The sequence below is a fragment of the Hevea brasiliensis genome, chromosome 12 (assembly GCF_030052815.1).
Source record: "Hevea brasiliensis isolate MT/VB/25A 57/8 chromosome 12, ASM3005281v1, whole genome shotgun sequence".
Lineage (NCBI taxonomy): Eukaryota > Viridiplantae > Streptophyta > Magnoliopsida > Malpighiales > Euphorbiaceae > Hevea > Hevea brasiliensis.
The window spans coordinates 2,766,215-2,790,596 of NC_079504.1; the positions used below are offsets into that span (position 1 = coordinate 2,766,215).

The 24,382-nt window shown below is 31.6% G+C and overlaps 2 protein-coding genes, 1 long non-coding RNA gene and 1 pseudogene across 10 annotated transcripts; 3 read left to right on the top strand and 1 right to left on the bottom strand.

Annotated features, from left to right (window-relative positions):
• Window positions 1-2,702: 2,702 nt before the first annotated feature.
• LOC110656396 (uncharacterized) lies at window positions 2,703-9,212 on the top strand. Of its 7 annotated transcripts, none has more exons than XR_009141881.1 (8): window positions 2,703-3,245; window positions 3,428-3,572; window positions 3,882-3,948; window positions 5,576-5,907; window positions 6,134-6,193; window positions 7,034-7,732; window positions 7,887-8,174; window positions 8,410-9,212. It is a non-coding gene; the product is annotated as an uncharacterized LOC110656396 (long non-coding RNA). The 7 variants fall into 7 exon arrangements; XR_009141877.1 differs by having other exon boundaries at window positions 2,711-3,039; window positions 3,119-3,245; window positions 6,134-7,732; XR_009141880.1 differs by having other exon boundaries at window positions 2,712-3,245; window positions 5,576-5,690; window positions 5,837-5,907; window positions 6,134-7,732.
• Window positions 7,005-8,413, bottom strand: LOC110655570 (uncharacterized). Its single transcript, XM_021811929.2, has 2 exons — window positions 8,015-8,413; window positions 7,005-7,752 (listed from the first exon to the last, which is right to left on the bottom strand). Exons 1-2 carry the CDS (start codon window positions 8,391-8,393, stop codon window positions 7,079-7,081), a joined length of 1,053 nt encoding a protein of 350 aa, XP_021667621.2. The 5' UTR covers window positions 8,394-8,413; the 3' UTR covers window positions 7,005-7,078.
• Window positions 9,213-10,093: 881 nt separating the features above from the next.
• Window positions 10,094-15,101, top strand: LOC110655577 (DUF21 domain-containing protein At1g47330-like; annotated as a pseudogene).
• Window positions 15,102-18,349: 3,248 nt separating this feature from the next.
• Window positions 18,350-23,745, top strand: LOC110655588 (probable methyltransferase PMT28). Of its 2 annotated transcripts, XM_021811972.2 has the most exons (9): window positions 18,350-18,580; window positions 18,682-19,619; window positions 19,702-19,851; window positions 20,441-20,711; window positions 20,846-20,938; window positions 21,528-21,702; window positions 22,374-22,616; window positions 22,704-22,898; window positions 23,394-23,745. In XM_021811972.2, the coding sequence occupies exons 2-9, from the start codon at window positions 18,750-18,752 to the stop codon at window positions 23,590-23,592; spliced, it is 2,196 nt and encodes a 731-aa protein (XP_021667664.2). In that variant the 5' UTR covers window positions 18,350-18,580; window positions 18,682-18,749; the 3' UTR covers window positions 23,593-23,745. The 2 variants fall into 2 exon arrangements, with proteins under 2 accessions (XP_021667664.2, XP_021667654.2); XM_021811962.2 differs by having other exon boundaries at window positions 18,350-19,619.
• Window positions 23,746-24,382: the final 637 nt, after the last annotated feature.

A 24,382-nucleotide genomic window follows, 5' to 3' on the forward strand; every position in this document is an offset into this window, starting at 1 on the left:
TTAATTTTTATATAAACAATTCATTTTAAAATTATTTATGTATACATGTAGCAGTAATATAAATCTTTTTACTTCAAATTTATATCATATTTTCATTTACAAAATATTTTATTTTTAAAAAAATAATATTTTAATCGTAAATTTAAAAAACGTAAAGAATCTCACTTTATTATAATTTTAATTGCAACCTTGTTATTGGTTAAAATAAACGTAATTTTAGAATGTAAAACGACAAGTATAGCTAAATTTCACGCAAATCCAAAACAGTTTGAATTGCGTTTGGAATAAGAGCATCGCGTTATGCGACCCAACAACAACAATCCAAAAGGCCAAAACATAGTCCCGTCATTTTTTATTTTTTTAAAGCTACGAATTTATAATAAACTAATCTATTACTTATATGTATACATTTGATATATTATAAAATAATTATATATACATTAAAAAATATATCTTTTAAAAAATATTCTTTAAAATATATTAAAAAATATAATTCTATTACATAATTAATAATGAAATAGGGCTCTCTATCCTCTTTTTTTCTCTCGAAATTCTCTTCTTTAGTATCTCCCATCTCTTTCTTCTCTTTCTATTAGAGTATCACCCTCTCTAATTTAAGCATCAAATGATTTTTATCGGAATTTTTTATCATAGACATCTAATTATTTTTAATTTATTTATAAATTCCATGTATCTAAGACAATAAAAATAGTATTATTTAGTGAAACAACGCATTCAAGTTTTATTGATATTTATATGCTATCAAATTTTATAATTTTTTAAATTTTATCTTATATTACACTTTAATTTTAAAATTTTATAAAATTAATTATTTAATTTATAAATTTTACATTATATTTCACTTTAGTTCATAGATTTAAGAAATTAGTTATTTAGTTCATTTAATTTCAGTATATAAAATAATTTATTCATTATAATTTTAATATTTATAATAATTTCATTTATTAATAAAAAAATTAAATTATTATATATATATATATTAAAATCATATAGACTAAAGTATAATGCAATATAAAATTTAAAAATTAAATATTAATTTTTAAAAATTTAAGGATTGAAATATAATATAGTGTAAAATTTAGATATTAAATAATTAATTTTTTAAAATTTAAAAATTAAAATACAATATATGATGAAAATTTAAAGATGAATTGTAAATTTTGCATTAGCATTATATATTGCGAAATTTTGTTCATTTACTTTACTTTATCGTAACTTAAATAAATAAAAAAAATTGTGGATTACATATAAAACTGAAATTATAATAAAATATAATTGTATTATTTATTCAATTTTTTTAATATAACTTTTCTGAAAAGTTATTTTATCATAAAACCGACTCTAAATAGTAATGTTGGGGAAAAAAAAATGTAGACCATCGACTATTTCTGCTAAAGCAGTGGATTGTGGCGATTACGCTGCCATGCAAAACGATGGGCATAAAATGGGAATCATATCACACACACACAACTTGATAAATTCGAGTTATATTTTGGCTTTTTCTGCTAAAAGTTGGAGAGAGAAAGGGATTGAAACAAGAAAACAAGAGGACGAAAATGAGTCAATTTTCCAAGATGTGTGATTCTTGAGCCATTCTGCTCCACTGTCACATGATAACTAACACACGTTCAAGACAAAGACCCATCACCATCACAATTTCACCATCAAAATACGCTGGTATGGACATTTTTTGTCATGTATAATAAAAACAAAAATAATAATAATAAATAAGGTAAAGCTCATAGAATTAAAAATTTAAATTCAATTATTAAAAAAAATTATTGAAAGAGATTGTTATAAATTTTAAAATAATTAATTCTTTTATAAATCATAAAATCGATATAAAATAATATATAAATTTTTATTGTATAGACAGTTGGTTAATTGCGAATTTGATGCTTATTAGGAAAATTTTCATTGTTAAAATGGCATTAATATTATTCTTGAGTAAAATGGATATGAATTTATTTTACTTACAAGTAAAATGAAAAAAAAAAATATTAGTTGGAAAACATAATATAAGATATTTTGAAAGCAAAACTTTACCCAAAATTCAATTATTTATTATATTTTGAGGGAAAATTATTTATTATAATTATATACTTAGCTTTTTTTATTATATTTTAAAACAAAAATTTTAAGCTTGTAGCAAATGGATGCTTAAATTGAGCTTATTAGAAAAACAATGTATTTATGGTGATTTTTAGAATTATAAAATTTCATATTTAAATTTAATTAAATTGACTAAAATATGAAAATTTTAAGATTCATTTTTTTTAAAGCATTTTAAGATTCCATTTGAAATAAATAAAATTTAAATATAGAATTAAATTGAAAGTAAATTGAAATAATTTATAAATGAATTTTCATGTTATAATACTACTCCTTAAAATATGAAATTTCAATTAAATTTTATATAATTTACATTTAAAATAATGTTAACATTAAATTTAATTGCAATCATTTCTAAGTTATTGTTTACATAATTGGTTTGTATTATTTATTAAAATAAAAAAATTGAAGAGAGAAATATTTAAAAAGAAAAGACAAAAGCAAAGAAATCTATGAATTTTATTTATAAATTGTTTATATTTTAATAGAATTTACTTTAATTATAGTAAATTTTATAAAATTAAATTTATAAAATAAACTATATGATTTTTTTTTTAAAATTAAACACAAAAATTTAAAATAAAATTTGTAAAATTTTGTAGAATTCGTTCGTCCCGACACCGATGGCTGGTACGCGGCCACTTCATGGTGCCAAGTTCCCGCAAGACACCGTTTCTCCAGCTTAGAGCTTCAGCTCCACCTTCACTCACAGTTTCCTCCTGCTACCGTTCCCTTTGAAACTTCCTATCTCAAAGCAAAAACTCTTCACCAAACGCCAGGCACATCACCTCCACCTTGCATCTCAAATCAACATCTTTCCCAGAGACGTTGCTTTGCTCTCCTTCCTCGATCTTGTCCCTTTCCTCTAACAACCTGCTCCTGCTACTGCATTTTCCATCGGCATTTGTACGCGCCACTCTGTTGCCTTGGAAAATTTGAATATATTTAATTCTGGCTAATTGCTCCTGAAACCCTAATTTATTAGGTTTTAAGCAACTGGACTTCGGGAGCAAAAGAAGGCGGCCTCGAAATTCCTGTTGGCACCTTTCGATGCCTCCCGAGAAAGCCTTCGCCCTGCCTATCTCTTACCCGGTGCACCATTTTCTGATAAGGTTAATGTACCCGATGTTATCAATTAGAATAGCGTATGTAACTGACGACATTTATCTTGTAACAAACTCTAATCCTGTACAAGACTTCTTATTGAATATGGTTCTGCTCATGAACATTTACATTTTCCACCCTTCCAATCTCTCTCTCTCTCGGCTTAATTGTTCCCCCCTCCCTCTGACAGCATTCAGCGGGTGGTGAAGTGGAGTATGTGAATAAGGAATTGCAGGAGCCAGGAAGTTCAAAGGCTGTTGAGATCTGCCGCCAGGGATTGTATTCCGCAAGAGAGGAATTCGTTTGTTGCGTTTCAGGCCAATACCGGAGTTCAGGTTTAACTACCTATTGTATCATTCGATAAATTGAAGTATATTACTGCAGTTATATAAGAAAAAGAAACAAATTCATGATGAAGAGGATCTGAACTTAATTTTACATTTATAAGCCTATAATGTTTGCACATTCCGGTTGATTGTGAGAAATGCATCTTCATTGGAAAGGGTGAAATTATCTAGGGGGTTAATTTTTCTTCAGTTTCCCTGAGAGACAAAGTGAGCCTAGAGAGAAATCATGATACTTGTATGATTTATGGTGGTTTCCTAATATTCTTCGATAACATTTCTTATTTTCTTGTACTGCAGATCTTTCTCTTCTCTTAATGTACTGGCGAATGAAACTGACATTCAAGTTGCTTCCAATGGCCAATAGGTGTATTTTCAAATTAAGTCATGCAAGAACCATGCGTGATTCTATTTCAGTACCCATCTTACTCCACCTACCAAGCAAAATGATTGTGGCAGGGTCATGTTGTCTACATGGATGATAAAAATGAGTGCTTTTATAAAGAATATGATGCAATCAAGGAAAACTAGATTTAGAAATTATTATTTTGATTTAATTTTTAACTGTGAAACTGAGATCTTTTGGTCTGCTATAATTAGGAAGTTTAGATTTCTAACATTATTATTTAGAAATTATTTAAAAAGTTCTATTAGGTTTAGTATTTTCCTAGTTTGGGATTCCTAATCCTTAATAATAGGATTAGTTATTAGTCTATAAATACCTATTCAATCTAGATGTTTTGGCAGAGAGTATTATTATTATCGATATTGAGTTATTGACAATTGAAAATTAATAAAATTTGTTTATTCTCCTCTGAGTGTTCCCTTTGGTTCTTCATCAGAATGGTTCTCACTAATTGTAATTTTTTACAAAAATGAAGTTGTAGAATGTGTTTCTTTAGTTCTCCTGGTTATTGTCAATGTCTTAATTTCCAAACCAAAAAGGACATGGTTTAAAACATACTTTGCTATCAACATTTTGCTACATTTTTTAACACCGGATAATTATCATTTTAAGTTTTAAGGTTTCTTTTATGTGCTTATTCCAAGGAAAATTGAAAAAGAAAATGTTTGGTTTTATTTCAATCTGGCAGTGAGCTTACTTCATAACGCTTAGATGAAATGAATTGCAAAACTTTCAGTAGCACAAAATCTGCAGGGGAATAAAGTTTTGGAGAAAGATCTTATTGGATTGCTTCTTATTTTGGATGAAGCAGTTTTTGCTATAGTAAAGATTTTGTGCATGATTAAATGAGGAGTAAAAAAAATAAAATGTAGTAAGTTAGCTAGCATTGTTGGGCACTGAAGGAGTCGTATGTGTCTAATATAAGAGTTGCGGAGATGAGAATGTTAAGGTGGATGAGTAGTCATACTAGACTAGATAAAGTCCGTAACGAGAGTATTAGAGAAAAGGTAGGAGTGGTGCCAATTGAGGATAGATCAAGAGAAGGGAAATTGAGGTGATTTGGTCATGTAAAGCGTAGACATACGGAGGCTCTAGTTAGACAAGTAGAGCACATTAGGTTAAATGATACAAAGAAAAGAAGGGGTAGACCTAAACTGACCTGGAGGAGAGTAGTACAACATGACCTAGAAACATTACACATTTCAGAGGATTTAACTCAAAATCGTTTAGAGTGGAGAAAGAAAATTCATATAGCCGACTCTAAATTTTTGGGATAAAGGCTTAGTTGAGTTGAGTTGAGTTGAGTTGAGTAAGTTAGCTAGCACATGCTCATTGTTCAACTATGAATTGGGATTTGGGACCATTCAAGTAATCTCAGGTTCACAGATGTTGTGCACCAACTTGTATTTTTTTTGGTATTTTTTTCTTAATATTGTTTCTGCATATTTTCAAACTTTTGAAATGTGATGTTCACATATGCTCATTGAATGAAGTTCAATTGCATACGTGAATCTACTCCATATTCCTCCCAATCTCTTAATATGTTTCAACTGTTTCATTCTTCTTCTTTTTCTTCCTTGTTTTGCAGAAAGAAGGTAGCTGATGCACTAATGAATACTGTCTCTTCACTAAACAAATTTGAGTTGGGTGTGAAGGACTGACTTGAAGTTTGATCGGTTTTTCTATTTAATCTCAGAATTAAAGTAAATTTTCTGGTTTATAAGTGCTTGAAGATCTTGCAGATTTTTTTCTTCTTATTCCTTCTGGAGTTGGAACTTGGAATATGTTTTCTTTTGACTTGAAATTGTTTTTATCCTTTATTTTATACCCCCTCTTTTCTTGCCCATAGTCCCACTCTTGGTAGGTGCAGGCTACCTGAATTGTAATAGAGGGGTCTGATTGGAATGAAGTCTAGTTCAGGTTTGTTACTCTTATGTTATGTGTAGTTCTTTTTGTTCAGTTTGCTTGTTGTGTTTCTTATTTATGCTAATTATGGAATTTGTGACATCAACACAGAAAGCTTACTCTCTTCCACTCTGCACCCCTAGAAAAATATATTTCCATGTGATTTCTGGATTAGTTAAACATTCAGTATCTGTCCTGTTGTTCCAGTGATTAAAACTTTGCATCCCTTTTGGAATTGCAGAGTTGCTTATTGTTGACCATGGCATGGATAATACTTTACTTGATATTTTAGCTACTTCAGGTATGAATCTGTCAATTAGTGACGCCATTGTTTTGTGCATGGAGGAAAAGCTGCTCTACAGGCTATTATGCTTTGAAACTCACTGGTTTACCTGTGTATAATTTTCTAATAACTTGGTCAGCATGGGGTTGTCTGCTTGTTGAAAATTCATGTATCAATAATTTTCTGCCTCTATTATGGACTGATAATAATAATAATAATAATAATAATAATAATAATAATAATAATAAATTAAGATATGAACAATTTTTCTGACATTGTATCCTGCAACTATTTGAGATAGTTGCTTAGTTTTGTAGTGTAGGTATACATTACAAATGGAGTATTTGAAATGCATCAAAGTCCTGGATATGAGATTCTTGAATAAGTGCCAGCCCCTGTTCATTAACATGCTCTTTCCTGGCTGATGCTAAATCTGTGCACCCTTTCCTTCATATGAATTGGACCTATTGTGCTTGTCTCATACCTACTTGAACTATTGTTGAAAATTAACAGCTGTTAGTAGTAGATATATACTTTCAGAATACATCGTTTGGGCCATCTGGTTAAAAGAGATAAGGAGAAACTTGTGCCGGGTGGATTCATCATGTGCCATGTGGTTTTGGCTTTTATATGTTGGATCAAAAGAAAACTTCTGCTGGCTTAGACCAAGCATAGCCCCATTTTAGCCAGGAGTCAGAAATGTGGTTGTGAGTGTGAAATATGAGTGTCCTTGCTCTTATCTCTTCAGCTGTTCCCTGCTAAAATGGATCCTTTTTCTGAAAAGAAATTATTTTTGAGTGTGAAATATGCTAGCATATGTTTGAGTTGCTTGGAGAACTAAACACTGCTTTAATGCAGTTTGCATTCCTGTGATTTCTACAAACAATGACAGAGACATTTATACTATATTTGGGTGTTGGAACATGTGATTTCTGCAATATGATCAAATGACTCTTTCTGTTGAGTGGGAACACCTGAAGCCTGTACCAAATACAAGCGACAACAAGGTTTTCCATCATCGGGATATGTCTGCATTGATCTTGGCAAGCTGCGAAGCTTGTTGAACAGATTTAGTGGATCGTCCAAGAGCCCAAAATGAGCATCAGGGTCACCAATCTGTGAAAGCTTTACATGGGAAAACCCTAGAGATGGCAGCAGATGATCAGGCCAATCACAGTAGAAGTGGAAGATGGAATTGGGCAGAGTGGTGGATGGTTTATTCATGAAATCGGCCAAGAGAACTGTGTGGGCAAGGGCACACTTGTCAGCTATGATCTTCAGTACTTGCGTGGCGTGGGAGTGAGAAAGGTAGTAGAGGATACCTTCTAGGATCCAGACCGTGTTCTTCTCTGGTACAAACCCTGATATCTGAAGTTTTTCAAGCAAGTCATTATTTCTGATGTCAGCTGCTACTCTGTTGAGGGACTTTGCTGTTATTTTTGGATGCTTATGTTCATCTATGGATCCCATTGCTGCATCTAGAAGAGTGGCTTTCACTTCTAAGACTTCAGGAAAATCAACTTCAAAGACATCGCTTTCCCTCAAGCAGCTTAGACGGTATGCCCTTGTATCCATTCCTAATGTATAATATGCTTAATGTATTACGCACTGAACTTTTGATAATAATTAATGCTATTGAACTTTCTAGAGGTAAGAAATAAACAAATTTATCTTTGTAGATTTAACAATTATTGTTCTTGCTTTAAATCAGGGCCAGCTTAAGACAATGCAATCATTTGTAGTGTGAGCTTTCCAAATGATAAATTTAATTGGCAGCATTGATTTCAAATAAAAGTACTATTTGGAACATGCTAAAATTTGTGCTTAGTAGGCACCAACCTGCACCAAGGAGAACAACCTGTGCTTCACCATTGAAGGAATTGAGAGCAGCCTCAAGTTTTGAATCAAACCAGAGGGTTCGAACAGCGAGAAGCACTCCTGAAATTTCTCGGGCATTTTTGAGGCAGTCATTCTTTATCTTCTCATGAAAGTTTCTGAGGTGTGTCTCTCCTGCTAGTAAGTCTGCAAGTGGGTCATGGATCACATGTCTCCACAAAGCTCTCCCAGCTGCTGTTTGGCATGCTGACTGTCGGAGAGAATCCCACTCATTTTGAATTGTTGTGTGGAGTTCCCGAACGGTTTCATTATATAATAAATGTGGGAGCTTTAGCTCTAGCCATTGTGGTTCTTCCCGCAAGCCATTTTCTTGTTCTGACATGTTTCTGAATTTGCAGAGAAACTTGAAGAGTAATGGAAGATAGGTGAGTGGGAGAGCAAGTGATATATAATGGGAAGTGGGAGAAATCAGGCATTGTTGTAAGAGATAAGAAAAGAGAGCCACATATAACCAACGTTTGAGAATCGAGCAAAACCGTATCCAGCTTCTCTGCCTTGAGAAAAAGGAAGGTAGCAATTTAGTCCACGGGTGCCACCATTTATTTTGCACGACCCTTCCTTTTCTGCTGTCCCTGTCGGTTGAAACAAGTAGCTATGAAATATTAATTGATCCGGCTATGCACAGGAATAAGCCCTATCATCAGCTGTGGGTGGCTCTCAACCCTCTGGTTGGACTTGGATAATAAAATACGACTTTACATTGTCTAAACAAGTACTCCTTTGTCATTTGGTCACACAGTAGTGAGCAAGTCCTATTCCAGGAGTGCCAGTGTGCAACCCTATAGCTGGCAGTGCTGCAAAAAAAGCTTCCAATAGGATTACATTGACAATTGGGTGGTTCTGAACGAGACAAGGAGCCCCATTTGAAATTTTTATCTGATAAGAGGAAACCCGTTGGAAATGATCGTTTGGATATTTCCCGGATATTATCAACACATGCTATCCTCTGTGCTTGTGGTTGGGGCCGACACTAATGTGATCATTATGAGCCTGCTCTTAGGTTGGGTTGGGTTTCGTACTTAGGGCGGGGATAAAATTCTCCTTGCAGCTGTTTTATGCTGAGATAGGAAAAATTATTCACCAACAGTAATTTTTTGTCCCGTCTTAATAGTGAATTAGTGATTTTGAGTCTTAAAATGAATGAACAAGCTTCTCCATTTACAAAAAGAAAAAAATTACGAATTTAAATATAGTTTAATTATTATATATTTTAAAAGATATAAACAATTTATTAAAATATAATAATAATATTATTAAAATCAAATAAAATTATTATTTAAATATTAAAATAGATATTTTGAACAATTAAAATAAAATGAAAAAATATTTTATTTTGTTTATAAATATAATTTTTTTAAAATAAATTAATAATTTAAATTTATATATCTTAGTCTGTTGTGATTTAATATTATTTTATAGGAATTTATCAAACAAAATTATAAAATACAAATTTATATAACATAAACCGGTCGACAGTTGAACAATTGAATCCAATTTAAAGCAATTTATGATAATATTTAGTGTCTTATTTTTATTATGTCAAGCAGAAAATAATATAAATATTTATCTTGTCTTTTTACAATCTAGTCTTATTTTGTCCATATTATTTTGATTTATTTATGTAAGGTTCATATTATCAAATTCATTGACAAATGTGACCAAATTATTCTCTGTTACAAATTCAAATTTGTTTAGATGCATGTTACATATTTTGAATATTAAGCAGCCATTTTTTTAAAATGAAAATACATACAATTATTTTTGTTATTGAGTGTTTGTTTTTCTTTTTATTTGTTTGACAATTGAATAAGATTGCTCACCTTATTGGCAGCCATTTTTTTTTTAGTAAAATATATCCTTATTGTGATCTAAAATAAATAAAAAATAAAATGTAAATAAAATTTCATACGCCATACTTTAGAAAAAGAAAATCTTTATTACCGTTATCCTTAAAAAAGTTTGGTATCAGCCACAAAATATACTCGTTCATATATAATAATAATAATAATATTTCTATTATTATAATTTGCCCACTATTACATGATACATCCCAATCCGCCGCCAAACAAATTGGACTAGCCACTGTTCACAACAATCCAAAATTTATGCTCCATTTTATAAATAAAATAAATAGAGAACGTATAATGTCTTGCATCTAGACCAAAACACATTGCCCATGGAAGCTGGCTGGGTATGAATATTGGCCTTGTTCAAAAAAATTTGGGAGAAGTTTGTATTTGTTTGTTTAATTCCTTTTCCTGATTTTGCAACCGAGTCGACTGAGTTCCGAGTCTATGCTCTATGCTTTGGTGGCGCTTGGTAGGCATATGAAATGTAATTGAGATGGATAATGAGCTGGCACTCACTACGTTCTTTGTTGTATTTGTATTATTATTTTATTCGTCATTTGGGTGGGTGCGGACTTGGGAAGGGGGAGGCTGGGACTCGGCTCGGCTACTTAGTGGACTCGGTGGCTTCTGCCTGTGTTTAACGAATTGGGTTATATTTACACTTCACTGACTCATGAGACGGCCTGTGGGGATAATGGACTTTAAGCTATTTCAATCTCAATTGATACATGAAGGTGGTGTTATTTTTTTTTTTTTTTTGCCAGTGGTAAAGAATCAGCATCTTCTGCTGTGCACTCTTTTGATTGGCAACTCTTTAGCTATGGAGGTAAATGTGGATTTTTTTTTCACTTGGTGCAACAGTTACTGCTACTTGTCTCTCTAATTGTTTAAACTTCTTTTCCTCCCAATGTCTCTTTCTCTTCACTTTAGGCTCTTCCCATATTGTTGGACAAGATTGTGCCTCCTTGGGCTGCTATTCTGATATCTGCGACCCTCATTCTAATGTTTGGAGAAGTAGATCATTGTTCAAGCTTTGTTGAGATTTTAGAAGCTATCTGCTTGTTACATGTATAGATGATTCTACATTTATGCACTTGTTTATTTGATCATAGATATTGCCACAAGCAGTCTGTACTCGTTATGGCTTGAAAGTTGGAGCAATGATGGCACCATTTGTTCGTGTTCTTGTTCTGTTGTTCTACCCCATTTCTTTTCCTATTCGTAAGGTATGGTCAGTGTTTGAGCCTAATTTTGCTATTATTATGTGCGAGCAATGTTCTTGGCTAGCTGATTTGGCTTATCTTATATAGTTGTTTGGCTCATTCTTTTATAGTCCTCTTGTGTTTGAGTTTTATATATATATATATTTTTCCCCCCTTTAAAGTGCAATGTTTTGTGCAGGTTCTGGATTGGATGTCCTGTTCTTTTACGGAGAGCAGAGCTCAAAACTTTTGTTAATTTTCATGGCAATGAGGTATTGAATTTACTTCAACTATTCCTAAAATTGTTTAGTTTGGAATGTGAAGAAGTGAATAATGTTAAGGGGGATATCCAGCCTAGGCTTCTGTTCCATGCTTCAAACTCCAGTCCAACCCCTTCAGGTTTTCCTTTGAAATAGTGCACTTATTTTTTCATTGTATGGGCAGGTAAAGGTGGGGATTTGACACATGATGAGACTACTATAATTACTAGGGCACATGATTTGACTCTAAAGACGGCAAAAGATGCCATGACTCCCATATCAAAGGCATTTTCCCTTAACCTGGATGCAACTCTTAATTTGTGGGTTCTTGTTAATTCTCGTTGTCATCTTACACTCATCCTGATTTTTTTAAACTCTTCACTGTTTCTCTATCTGTGCAACGTAGGGACACATTGAATGCAATAATGACAATGGGGCACAGTAGAGTCCCAGTTTATGCAGGAGATCCAAAAAATATAATTGGACTTATTCTGGTAATCTCATTTCTTTCTGTAGGAACTTATTCTGGACTCCAATTTCTTCCTTTCTTGTTGATAATATTTGACATTAATTTTACAGCTACTGTGCTTACATAATTAATGTGATCATATCTTCTGTTTTTCTTTTATTTTTTTAGTGGAATCTGAATAATTCTTTTCTATTTCTTTTTTTTTTTCCTTCAACTTTTTTTTCCTTTCTTGTTAATTTTCTGATTCTATTGATGTGTACATATCTCCGTAGTATGACATGAAAAGGGCAGGCCCAATTATAATTGTTGAGAAATAAGTAAACATGAAAAGCAAAGGAAAACCAGACAGGGTAATTAGTCTCATAAAAGGTTTTCCATTTTGGGCACAATGTCTTTCAATTTTGATCTATATTTCTTTAAGTTCTCTAAACATAGTTTGCTGTCAAAGTTGTGATTCCTCTAGGAAAAATAACTTGAAGTGCTAGGCTGCTGCATAACATTAGTAATTCAGTACTGCACTGCTTGGAACTACAAGTTAGATATAAATTGTGTTGGGGTTCTTTGGCCTTGTCTTGCACCACTCCTAACAATCATGCTCTGAAGTTATATTATCCAGTCTGTAGTGTAATTAATTGAAAATAAAATTGGAAAAATAAGAGGAGGAAAAAATAACGGTCCAAGGTGAGGGTCAATGCCATGAAAAAAAAGAAACCAATCTGGAGTGAAGTGCTGGTTGATTTCATCTATTATAATAAGATATACGCAACTCTACAAACATTAGATCCAACTGAACAACTAAAGCAATGCATTCAAAACAACACATTTTACTTCACTGTTCTTTTCTTCTTCTTATTCTTATTTTTCTTTCTTGTTTTTTTGGAAAGAGTGGGAGGGTGCTGTAATAAAAGCATGTTTCATAAACGTAGTTTCTGTTTCACTATATGTCATTCATCTTCTGTTGGTGCTTTTTTTTTTCTTTTCATTTTTTGCTTCTTGCTTTTCACTTGAACAATTACCTACCTATGTAACTTGTGCAGGTTAAAAATCTGTTAGTTCTTGATCCAGAAGGTGCAGTTCCTCTAAGAAAAATGATCTTAAGGAAAATTCCTCAGTGTGCCAATTACATTTTATATGCTTCTCTTTACTGATGAGAAAATGATGTTTGATTTAACTGGGGATACATATTACTTGGAATATGATCATATGAGGGTGGTGGTAGCCTGGTGCCAATTGATTGAATGAGCTTATTATTCTGTGCTACTAGTAAGGTGCTTATTGATTCTTTTCTTGCTTTTCCATTCACTTTACAGGGTTGCAGAAGACATGCCTCTATATGACATTTTAAATGAATTTCAGAAGGTCACAGCCACCTTGCTGTTGTATATAAAGATTTAATTGAAAAAGTAGAGACATCAAAGAAAGGTAAAGATGGTCAACAGCTAGAAATTAAGGACAGCTGGAGGAAGCAGAGAGGCACAGAGACATCATTTAAGAAAGGTGAGAATGAAAGAAATGGTAACAGGAGGAGGCTGTACATGCTTTTTATGCGGTAAATATTTTTTGGTTGAAGTTTAAAGCTGATTATTTAAAAGAATTCCTATATGTTGCCAAGTCTCGGAAATTTTTTGTGTTGTCAGTTATGTTCTGACCTTGTATTATTGTCCTTCATTGATTAATTTTAGGGTCCTGAAAGTACCTGGATCATCAAATTTTCATTTTCACTCATCTTTACTATTCACTTTAATTTCCTGAAACTTTCATTTTCTTACCAGTGATACAGCTAATGTCTCAACTACACCTTACTTGTGACAATCATAATCATTACTGCAAGATGGATCTAGCATATCTTGATTCCTTTAGGATGTCTGATTTATTTTTGCTGATATAGACTTCTTAATGTTAACCATCAGGTGATTATGTGGTTGGGCCTACTGCGGCTGCCCAGAATATGAAAGCTGGTTTGGAGTCACATGATTTTCGAACTGCTAATGGGAAGAATGATGAAGGTCAACACAGAAGAAAGAGTCCACCCCCTACTCCTGCCTTCAAGAAGCGGCACAGAGGTTGTTCGTATTGCATACTGGATATTGAGAATTCCCCCATTCCACAATTCCCGTCCAGTGAAGAAGTTGTTGGCGTAATTACCATGGAGGATGTAATTGAAGAACTTCTTCAGGTAAAGATTAATCTGTATTACACAGCTTTGTATATCCTAGCATATGTAGGGAGTGAAAAACAAGGGTTTTGGATCCACCAGTGTTTGGCTGTGCATATTGGTCTTCATAGAAACCTTCCTCAGGATGATGATAATGATGATGATGTGATAGTGACTGTTTTGATGAAAGTGTTTCATCTCCTTCAATACATCCTGGTAAGGTATCTAGTATATGTGCAGAAGGGGCATATGCTCCATGCTCGAGCCAAATTTGATAGTGTTGCCTACAATGCGTACATATAATAAATTGGGCTGTTTGTTTAATAATAATGCATTTTGTTTTTCACGTTGATCTCAATCTGCTAACTTCTGTCATACCAGGAGGAAATATCGGACGAAACTGACATGTATATCAATATCCACAATAGGTAAGGATAAAATATATCTTTTGTTCCTTTCTCTTGCATTTATATGTGAAAATTGAAAATCAATGGGATTGTTCTCTGTCACAACTCTGGAGTTTCTCTCTTAAGCACTTTTTAAGAAGGATGGAGCACAATTAATCATTCTATCCCAAAAGCAAATCATTGTGCTAGATTGTGGGCCAATAGAACAACTAAAATGCCGCTGCCAAATGCTCTAAATTCCTTAATTTGCTGCTCTGCCTGGCTATTGTATGCATGTGTAGGAAAATGACATGTTTTGTAATGCAGGATAAAGATCAACATGCATGCATCTCAAGAAAAGGCTTCTAACTCTGTCGCAAGCACTGTGACGCCAACATCCACATTATCCGCAGGTCCAACACCTACTCTTTCCGTCTCAACAGGCACTTCGTTGGCTGGATCACCAACTACTACAAAATCAAGTTTCTGAAGTAGACTAGTTGAAAGATCAACATTTAACATAGACGACAGATCAAGCTACAAGGACATAGATAGGAATTAAATTACTTGGCTTACCCAAAAAACTTGGTTGATCTACTGTATACATATATAGGTTTGTGATAATTTGTTGTCACGGAAGAATTCATGTAAACAGTGCCTATAAATGTGTTTGTTGTAGAACGATTCGTTCAAAAAATAACTTGAGAAGAGTCATAGCAGGCATAAGGATAGAAAAATATTTTCTTGCTTGGTTACCCCTCCCCCAATTATTGAATTCCCTGTTGCTAGACTTATAACATATAGTACTAGCTAGGGGTATATGGCTTTTTGGTTTAGAATCTGTATAGGAATTGGAATCCAATAAAAATTTAAATTTCAGTATATAATTTGTTTTATAATGTAAATGATTTGAGAGAGACAATAAAGGATTGAGAGAAAGATTAATTTTAATTATCATATTGAGACGTTGATTTGATTTTTTTTTTTTTATTATTAATCTTATAAGTGACAGAGAGGGATAGAGAGAGAATGAAAAAATGGTGAAGGGTCTATAAATAAAAATAGGGAAAGAGAAATCAATTGTTATAAGGATTCAAAGTCTTTTCGCAACCCTAATAAAATTAATAGATAAATTGAAGTGAGAACTAAGCTTCGTTCAAGCAAAGTTAAATTAAACTAATAGAAAAACATTAAATTGCATCAATTAACTCATTTGATTTTTAAAATTCAAACTAATTAATTATAGTAAAACTTTGGAGTCAACTCTTAAAAAAGGAAAAAAAATTTGCAGATGAAACACAAGTGGCAAGCACTGGGCTCTCTATCCACGGGTCACACCGCGAATCATATTTGAATTTTTATATGTTTAATATTGACCTCATTTGAATAAATAATTAGTTAATTATAAAATATGTATTTTTATAATAATATTTATAAAATAAATAGTATTTAAATTTTTTTAAAATTTATTAAAATTTAAAAATATAAATTATTAATAAAAATATATAAAATTAAATAAATTTAAATATTATTCAGATAATAATAATTAAATTTATGATGTATTTGAATAATTTAAAATAAATTTTAATTAAATTTAAAATAAATATTAATATTTAATATATTAATTAAATTTAAATTTAGATAAATTTTTTTTCAGGAATGCCCTATCTGTTGTCATTGCTGTTCATTTGCTACCAAGAACTGTGTACGTTGTTGGAATTTCAAACCGAATAAAAAATTACATTAGAAATGTACTAAATTAAAAAATTAATTATATATATATAATTTTAATTATAAGTGCATATAATTTAATATTATCTTTTATTTTATTATTATTTTTTTAAAAAAAATATTTTAAATAAATTAAATATTTTATAATTTTTAATTAACTAACTAAATCATATGTCAGTTATATAATATACTTTTTAACTTTTAATTTTAGATATATATCTTTCTGTTAAATACGTTATAAGTAATAGATACGTAAAAAATAATATAACATTTTTATTATGAGATATATTTTTATATTAATATTATTATTTTAATTTTAATATTTTATTATTATTATTTTTTTATATTAAAATTTTAATATTGTATTTTTTTTATTTTAAAATGATCACAAAAATATTATAATTTTAGATATAAAATTAAATTTTAAAATAAAATTAGAATCAAAACTCCAACCGTATCCATACAGAAATAGTTTAATTCAAAATCAAAGTTTGAAAAATCTGATTTTTAAGAGTGAAAAAAATCAAAGGTTTGATTTCAATTTCAATTCTTAGTTACAATTGAAAACACTTAAAATAGAAATTTAATTTCAAATTTAATTTCTAAAAATTAAATATCAAAAATTTGGTTTCGAAACACCCTAATCCTATGCAAATGAGGGTGTTTAGAGTTTATTTGGATGAGGTGAGAAAAGAGTAAAAAGGATAAGATATGAAAATGGTTAATAGAATTATAATAAAAAAATATATATTTAAAAAAAATTGAATTAATAAAAAAATAAAAAATATATATATTCTTTATATTTAAAAAAAAATTAAAAAAATAAATTTAAAAAATATAAAAATAAAGATATTCATATCTTATCCCTCACTACCTTTATTTATCCCTCGTCTATCTTCTTTCGAACAGACCCTTAGTGGCCAGTTAACAGCAGCAAAACAAAACACGCACATTGGCAGATGTCCTGTCCTTTCCGCTGACAGCGCTCTCGCATCGTCGCTGTCCGGAGAATTTATAAGTTAAAACGTGATTTCATGAAATGTAAATATATGCATATGAGTTTTATAAAATAATATTATTTAATAATAAATTTTAAAACATAGTTATTATTAATTTTTAATAATTTAAATAATTATAATTATATATTTACTTATTTTTAATTAACATATTATTTTATTTACTGAAATTACGATTTAAGATATAATTTCTCCATTGGCAGATTACTTGCTGTCTAATAGTCCGAGGTGACAGCGGCTCTGCCCTTACCTTATGAAGTCACACCATATAAAAAAATTTTAAAACAAAACAAAAGCGGGTTTAGTTGAAATGATTTCATAAATTTAATTAAATTTCATATTTTAAATGATTTATTTCATTAAAAATTTAGATTTTAAATTCAGAAATTAAATTTTATGATATTTATTATATTTAAAATACAATTTTATTTAAATATATAAAATTTATAATTAATATGAAAAAATTAAGATATTCATATTTTTTCCTACACTATTTTTCTTATCCATACCTTTCTTTTTTCTTTTTCTCTCTTCCCTTTACCTTTATATTTATTTATCTTTTTTCTTTCATTTTTTCATTTTTTTATTTTTTTACAGCGCATCCTTAAATTTTATTTTATATTTTATTTTTATCTCTTTACTTTAATTTATTTCTAAAATATCCTTAAATTTTAATTTTATTTTATAAAAATTTCTATAACTAATTATAATAGGTTTTCAAATTAAAAAAATAATGTAATTTATGTTACCATATTGTTTAAAGGAATTTTTTTAATTTGAAAATATGTTATTATATGTTAGAGTATTTTTATGAAATAAAATTGAAATTTAAAAATTTTTAGTAATAAATTAAAATTAAAAAATAAAAATAAATTATAAGGGAAAATTTATGGACAATATATAAAAAATACCCCTTTCTCCTATCTTTTCCTCACACATAACATTTAAAATAAATATATTAAAATTAAATGTTAAATATCATTTATGCATAATTTATTTTACATAAAAATTATTATATTAAAATATTTTTAAAATAAAAATAAAAATAAATAAATTTTAGTTATAAAATTATATAAACATAAATTATATAAAGTTAATTAAATTTTATATTTTAAATTATATCATATTAAACACATAAATTTATTTTCATATAAAATTTAACTGCAGGTTTCTAAATCATTTGAGAGAAAAGCTTCCTCTTGAAGAAGCCCCGAGCCCCCCTTTCTTCTTTTTATAAATAATTTTATTACAAAATTTTGAAAACAGAGAATTGCAGCATCTATTTGTTTAATGGAGTTTTTGATTAAGTTCTTCTGAGTTAGGTAGGTGCCCGTGCTGGATAAACCTTTAACCCAGCTTAAAAGCTCATCATTACCTACCTGTTTTTACTCATCTACACACTTGAAGCTTGCTTTGATTTGCTTTGCTTAGTTCAGAAGGGTAATTATTTTCTTTCCCTTCGATTCAAATTTTATTTTTTACTTATCCAGATTTTGATCTTCTCACTTTCTTCGCTTTACTCAAATTCCTTTTTGTTTTAGCGGGGTTTGTCACTTGGCAGTAGATTTTCTTGCCATATGTGTACTTCTGTTTAGTTACTCACTGAGAGATGGCCATAGCTCGGCTTGCTCGCCACGCGAAACGCCCATATGGGTTGTGTGCGAAGATGACAGCAGTAGCGATTATGGGTCTCTGCTTTATTTTTGTTTGGTCCTTGTTTTCTTCTTCTTCTACTACTTCAGTGACTACTCAGAGGGAAAGCTTCGATGATATCGCTGAACCAGTACCAGCAAACAATGGGGTAAGCAATTCTAAGACCCAATCTAAAGAAATGGAACCAGAAAAACATGAATTGAGTAGAGAAGATCATAAGGTGAAAGTTGAATCTGATTTGGAATCCAAAAAAGATGAGAAAAGGATTAATGGGTCGGCTTCCCCGTCTGTGAATGAGCATGAGTCTAGGGTAAAGGGTAAGAAAGAATCGTCTAATAAGAAAGATAGTCCTAGAAAGTTGCCCAATGGCGTGGCAAAAGATAATAATTCGCAAGAGGAATCTGAGAGTGAAGAATTAGAAATGGAAGAGGAGGAGGGAGAAGTAGTGGATGGTAGGGAAGAGGCAACTGATGGTGAAAATGAAGGAAATGGGGATGTGGAAGGAGAAGGTGTTTTGATAGAAACAGTAGATCATGAAGCTGCAGAGAAGGTGGAAGATCAGAGCAGCGGGTCAAAAAGTACAGGAAAGAAGGGGAAGATAAAGGGTCCTTTATTTGATCCAAAAGCACATTATAGTTGGAGATCATGCAGCACAAGAAGCAAACACAATTACATTCCCTGTATTGACATTGAGAGTGGTACTGGAAGGCTGCAAAGCTATAGGCACACCGAGAGAAGTTGCCCTAGAACACCTCCTATGTGTCTTGTTCCTCTCCCTCACCAGAGTCATGGCTTTCCTGTGCGCTGGCCTGAGAGCAAGTTGAAGGTATGTTTCCCTTTTCAATTATAGTGGAAGGCTAAGGTCTGCTGATGTTCTCATGTAGCTGTGTTCTATTATTTGTTTGCAGATATTGTATAAAAATGTAGCGCATCCAAAACTTGACGCATTTATCAAGAAAAATAGTTGGCTGGTTCAGTCTGGGGAATACATTACCTTTCCCCGAAGCCAATCTGAATTCAAGGGTGGAGTTCAGCACTACCTTGAATCCATTCAAGAGGTGAGTTTTTCTATTTCCCTATCTCAAGGACTTACAAGCATCTTTCTTTAAGCTGCAATTATATGAGCATTTACTGTTATCAAACAGTGTATATACTTGGATATCTTTAACAGATTTTGTGTTGAAATCTTCAAGCTTGTTTCTTTTGTGCAATAAAACTTTAGTTGTTTGATGCCTCTGTCCCTTTATGTTTGATCTAAAGCATTATGTTTGGTGAGATGCATTTGTTCACTTTGAAGTGAGTGTCGGTCAAATTACAATTAATTAATTCATTTTAATTTAGAATTATATAAGTGATTAAATTGCTTTACACATCAAAGTGATTAGCCAAGTCAATATTGCAATCTAACAATCTATATTCACCTTTTAACTTTTATTTATTCCCGATGTAGGACTTAAATTCCCAACAGCAACAGCCAAACAGAACACAATTATTTCTTCTTGCCTAAACAACCATCACACTGAGAAAATTGCACATTATCTCCACAATATAATACATAACATTAATAACTGTGTAACAATGGAATCAATATCGTTGTAAATCCCAATTGGAAAACTGCTAATACCTGTTATCGATGTGGTTTAATAGATGGTACCAGACATTGAATGGGGAAAGAATATTCGTGTAGTATTGGACATTGGATGTGCAGATTCAAGCTTTGGAGCTTCACTCCTTGATAAAGACGTGTTGACATTGTCACTTGGCTTGAAGGATGACCTAGTTGATCTAGCCCAAGTTGCTCTAGAGCGGGGTTTTCCTGCAATAGTTAGCCCCTTTGCAACTAGAAGGCTTCCTTTCCCTAGTGGTGTTTTTGATGCCATTCACTGTGGCGAGTGCGGCATTCCATGGCATTATCATGGTTTGTCTTTACAAATCTTGTTTTCTTTTTTCCCATTTTCATTTCTTTTCTTGCCACTCTTTTTTTTTTCCCTGTTAGCGGCCACAATCTGTTCGCAGGATTTATATTGCAACTATTTTTGTTTACATTTTCAGGAGGTAAGCTTCTTCTGGAGATGAATCGGATTTTAAGGCCTGGTGGATACTGCATTTTGTCAACTACACATGACAATGTTGAAGAGGAAGAAGGTCTGTCCCCCTATTCTTTTGAAGCCCTTATCCCTCTTTTTCTGTTGAGCAAATAACTCGCTGGAAAGTTTGACAGTTATTGCATGTATCACGTCTTCGACTTATTATATTGCTAAGTGACATCTCTTTTGATGGAAGGACTGGCTTAACTGGTCCAGTTGTTATCTGTACATTGTAGGCAGATGATGCTGCATAGCTCTCTAGGTAACCTCACTGGCCTGTTTCATTATCTAGAACTTTCAATATTGAACTGTATCTAAGACAAGCTAGATCTAACAATGAATTATAAAAATCAGTCACTTAGGTTTTTATTTTATTTATTTATTTATTTTAATGTTCTCTTTCTTGTTCGTTAATTTCTCTTGCAAGCTATGTCAAAATTTCCTTTGTTGCACACAGTTCACTACTTAAATTCTTTCTTTGGGTTTCAACATCCTAGTCCACATGCAATACAGTAAAGAAAAAGTGATCAATTACCTATATTTGCATTTTATTTGCCTTGCAACACTGTGTATTTATTTTTAAATTGCATTATCTATTGAAGAAAGCCTTCCCTTCATATTTTACCTGACACTTCTTGGCTTTCCAGCCATGACCACCTTGACAGCATCTATCTGTTGGAATATTTTAGCTCATAAAACTGATGAAGTAAATGAAGTGGGTGTTAAAATATATCAGAAGCCTGAGTCAAATGACATATATGAGTTGAGAAGAAAGAAAATTCCACCTCTGTGCAAGGAAAATGAAAATCCTGATGCAGCCTGGTAAGCCTAGGCAATTTGTAATTTATCTTCTTGTTTAAGCATGACAGCCATCAATACTTGTGCTGGTTTTCTTTACATGAAACATTGCTTGTGCCATTTCAAGGAGCAAATTTAAGATCACTGATTTCATTTGGAAATAATAGATGCACCTCAAGATTATTTCTATTCATGTTAGTATGATTAGAGGACTGCCTTGTTTTTTTCCCCCATGTCTATTTTTATTTTGGGAGAGTGGGGAAAGCCTTGTTTCTCACTCTTCCTATGATATCAGCTTGGACATGAAGTTTTGTGTTCAACACATTGTCAACTTAGCAATACTATCTCTGGTTAGGTCTGTTAATGAGTTCTATCTTTGAAGATCCTTAAAAATATAATCAGACTTGATAACTTCTATCAAAGTTGTCCATTTCAGCCAACATATAAAATTAGCTTTTTCTTATTGGTGGAGGCAGTTTTACGATGTGACAATGAAAGCCACAATATCATGGCATCGTTTTGTTAGTGTAGGAAAGAGTTCCATAGAACTAAGACAAACATTTTGATTACTTATTCAGGCTAATTATCTAGGTTGTCTAATATATGTGGCTTTGTAGAGCTTATTTTGGTTTTCTGGTTCCCAAATCAAATTTTGATGGCGTTGAAGTAATGATTGCAACTTTTTCTTTTATCAGGTATGTTCCTATGAAGAGTTGCTTGGACACTATCCCATCTTCAATTGAACAGCATGGGACAGATTGGCCTGAAGAATGGCCCAAGAGGCTAGAAACTTATCCAGACTGGATGAACAATAAAGAAAAATTGATTGATGACACCAATCATTGGAAAGCTATAGTTGAAAAGTCTTATCTGACCGGAATTGGTATCGACTGGTCAAGTATCCGGAATATAATGGACATGAAAGCCATCAATGGGGGGTATGAGCTTCACGTAATTTCTATCGACATGTTTTACTTGCATTTAAAATATTTGGAGAAATATAATGGTAATCCTATGAAATGCAGATTTGCTGCAGCTCTATCACAGCAGAAGGTTTGGGTAATGAATGTAGTCCTTGTCCATGCACCGGACACACTTCCTATCATATATGAGCGAGGGCTTGTTGGTGTCTACCATGATTGGTGCGAGTCCTTTGGCACATACCCAAGGTCATATGATCTTTTGCATGCTGATCATCTGTTCTCACGGCTTAAGAACAGGTTAAAAGTTACTTTTCGCCTTTTCCCCTAGTTATTGTTATAATTACCTATGATTCGATTCATGACTAATTTATTGGAACTTAATTCTTTACACATTCTGTGTCACCTGCTCAAGCCCATGTCCAGACCATGCAATTCAATATATATCTCACTGCTTAGATCTTTGCCAGTCCAAAGTATGCCAACATGATCCATGGATTGTTCCTAAATCTTAGAGAGAAGTTTCTGATGTAGGAATTCCATATATGATTTAAACAATCAGATACACAGTACATCATGATTCAATAAATAATTTATTGCTAAACACATTAGTCATGATCCACTGAACAGCCTCTATTTGGCTGTTGAAACATTGGTATATCTAGTCTAGAAATGCCATCCCAAAATGATGAGAAGTTCCATCTATGCATTCTAATGTGATGAAACCTGTTTAGACAATTCTGAGTTATTGTTCAATCAGATTTGCCCTTCACACCATGAATATAACTTGTGCAGGTGTAAGCAGCCAGTATCAATTGTGGTGGAGATGGATCGAATATTACGGCCTGGTGGGTGGGCAATTATACGTGAGAAGGTGGAGATACTATATCCACTAGAGGAAATACTGAAGAGCTTGCATTGGGAGATTCGCATGACATATTCTCAGGATAAAGAGGGTATATTATGTGCCCAGAAAGCCATGTGGCGGCCTTAGAATCTCTGTATAAGAAATTTGTGTTTTCACTAGTATAACTGCAAAATCAAAGCTGGAAATGAGGGCATTTTTTTTTCTTGCTGCCTTCATAGCTGAGCAAAATATACAGATTCATCAAATTCTTTCAGTGAAATATGTGATTTAACACGCCAACTAATTGGACAATTACCTTTTCAATGGCACTTATAACATATAGTTTAAAATTAAGTTTGTCTGAATTATATTTGGATTTTGAAATAAATTGGTTTTATGAATAACCAACATAATTTCACATTATCCATCTAAATCGATTCATTTGATAAGTTCTTTTGCCTCTCATTTGAAAACTAAAATTGTATAGGGATTGAATTCAATTATTTTTTTTAATCGATACTCATACCAAAATTAAGCTTTGGTCAAATAAATTCTTATATTTTCTAATTAATACTAAGTAAGTTTTTAAATAATAAAATATTATTTTTTTAATTTTAATTATAAAAAATAAAATTAAAGAAAAGAAATCGAAGAACACATTGAACAAAATTAATTTATGTTTTATTATTAAAAATATTACTTTATTGAGTGAGTGTTTATTAGACTTTAATTAAAAAAGAATTTATTTAACGTAAAACTTCATTTTAAACTTATTTCACTTTCAACTAAGATATATGGGCTTATTGATTTTGTTCCAATTTAAATTTCAGATTATTTGTCTTGTCCAAAAATTGAGAAATGATGCCGCATTAGCTGAATTGAAATTATGGCTTATTTGGTATTATTGTTAGAATTATTTTTAAAAAAATTATTTTTT

Excerpts from the sequence above, each read along its gene's own strand:
- LOC110655570 (XM_021811929.2), bottom strand. The coding sequence starts at position 8,393 with ATGTCAGAACAAGAAAATGGCTTGCGGGAAGAACCACAATGGCTAGAG. Across the intron at positions 7,753-8,014 it reads GGTTGTTCTCCTTGGTGCAG|GAATGGATACAAGGGCATAC; the intron begins GTTGGTGCCTAC and ends ATTATACATTAG.
- LOC110655588 (XM_021811962.2), top strand. The coding sequence starts at position 18,750 with ATGGCCATAGCTCGGCTTGCTCGCCACGCGAAACGCCCATATGGGTTG. Across the intron at positions 19,852-20,440 it reads ACCTTGAATCCATTCAAGAG|ATGGTACCAGACATTGAATG; the intron begins GTGAGTTTTTCT and ends GTGGTTTAATAG. Across the intron at positions 20,712-20,845 it reads CATTCCATGGCATTATCATG|GAGGTAAGCTTCTTCTGGAG; the intron begins GTTTGTCTTTAC and ends TTACATTTTCAG.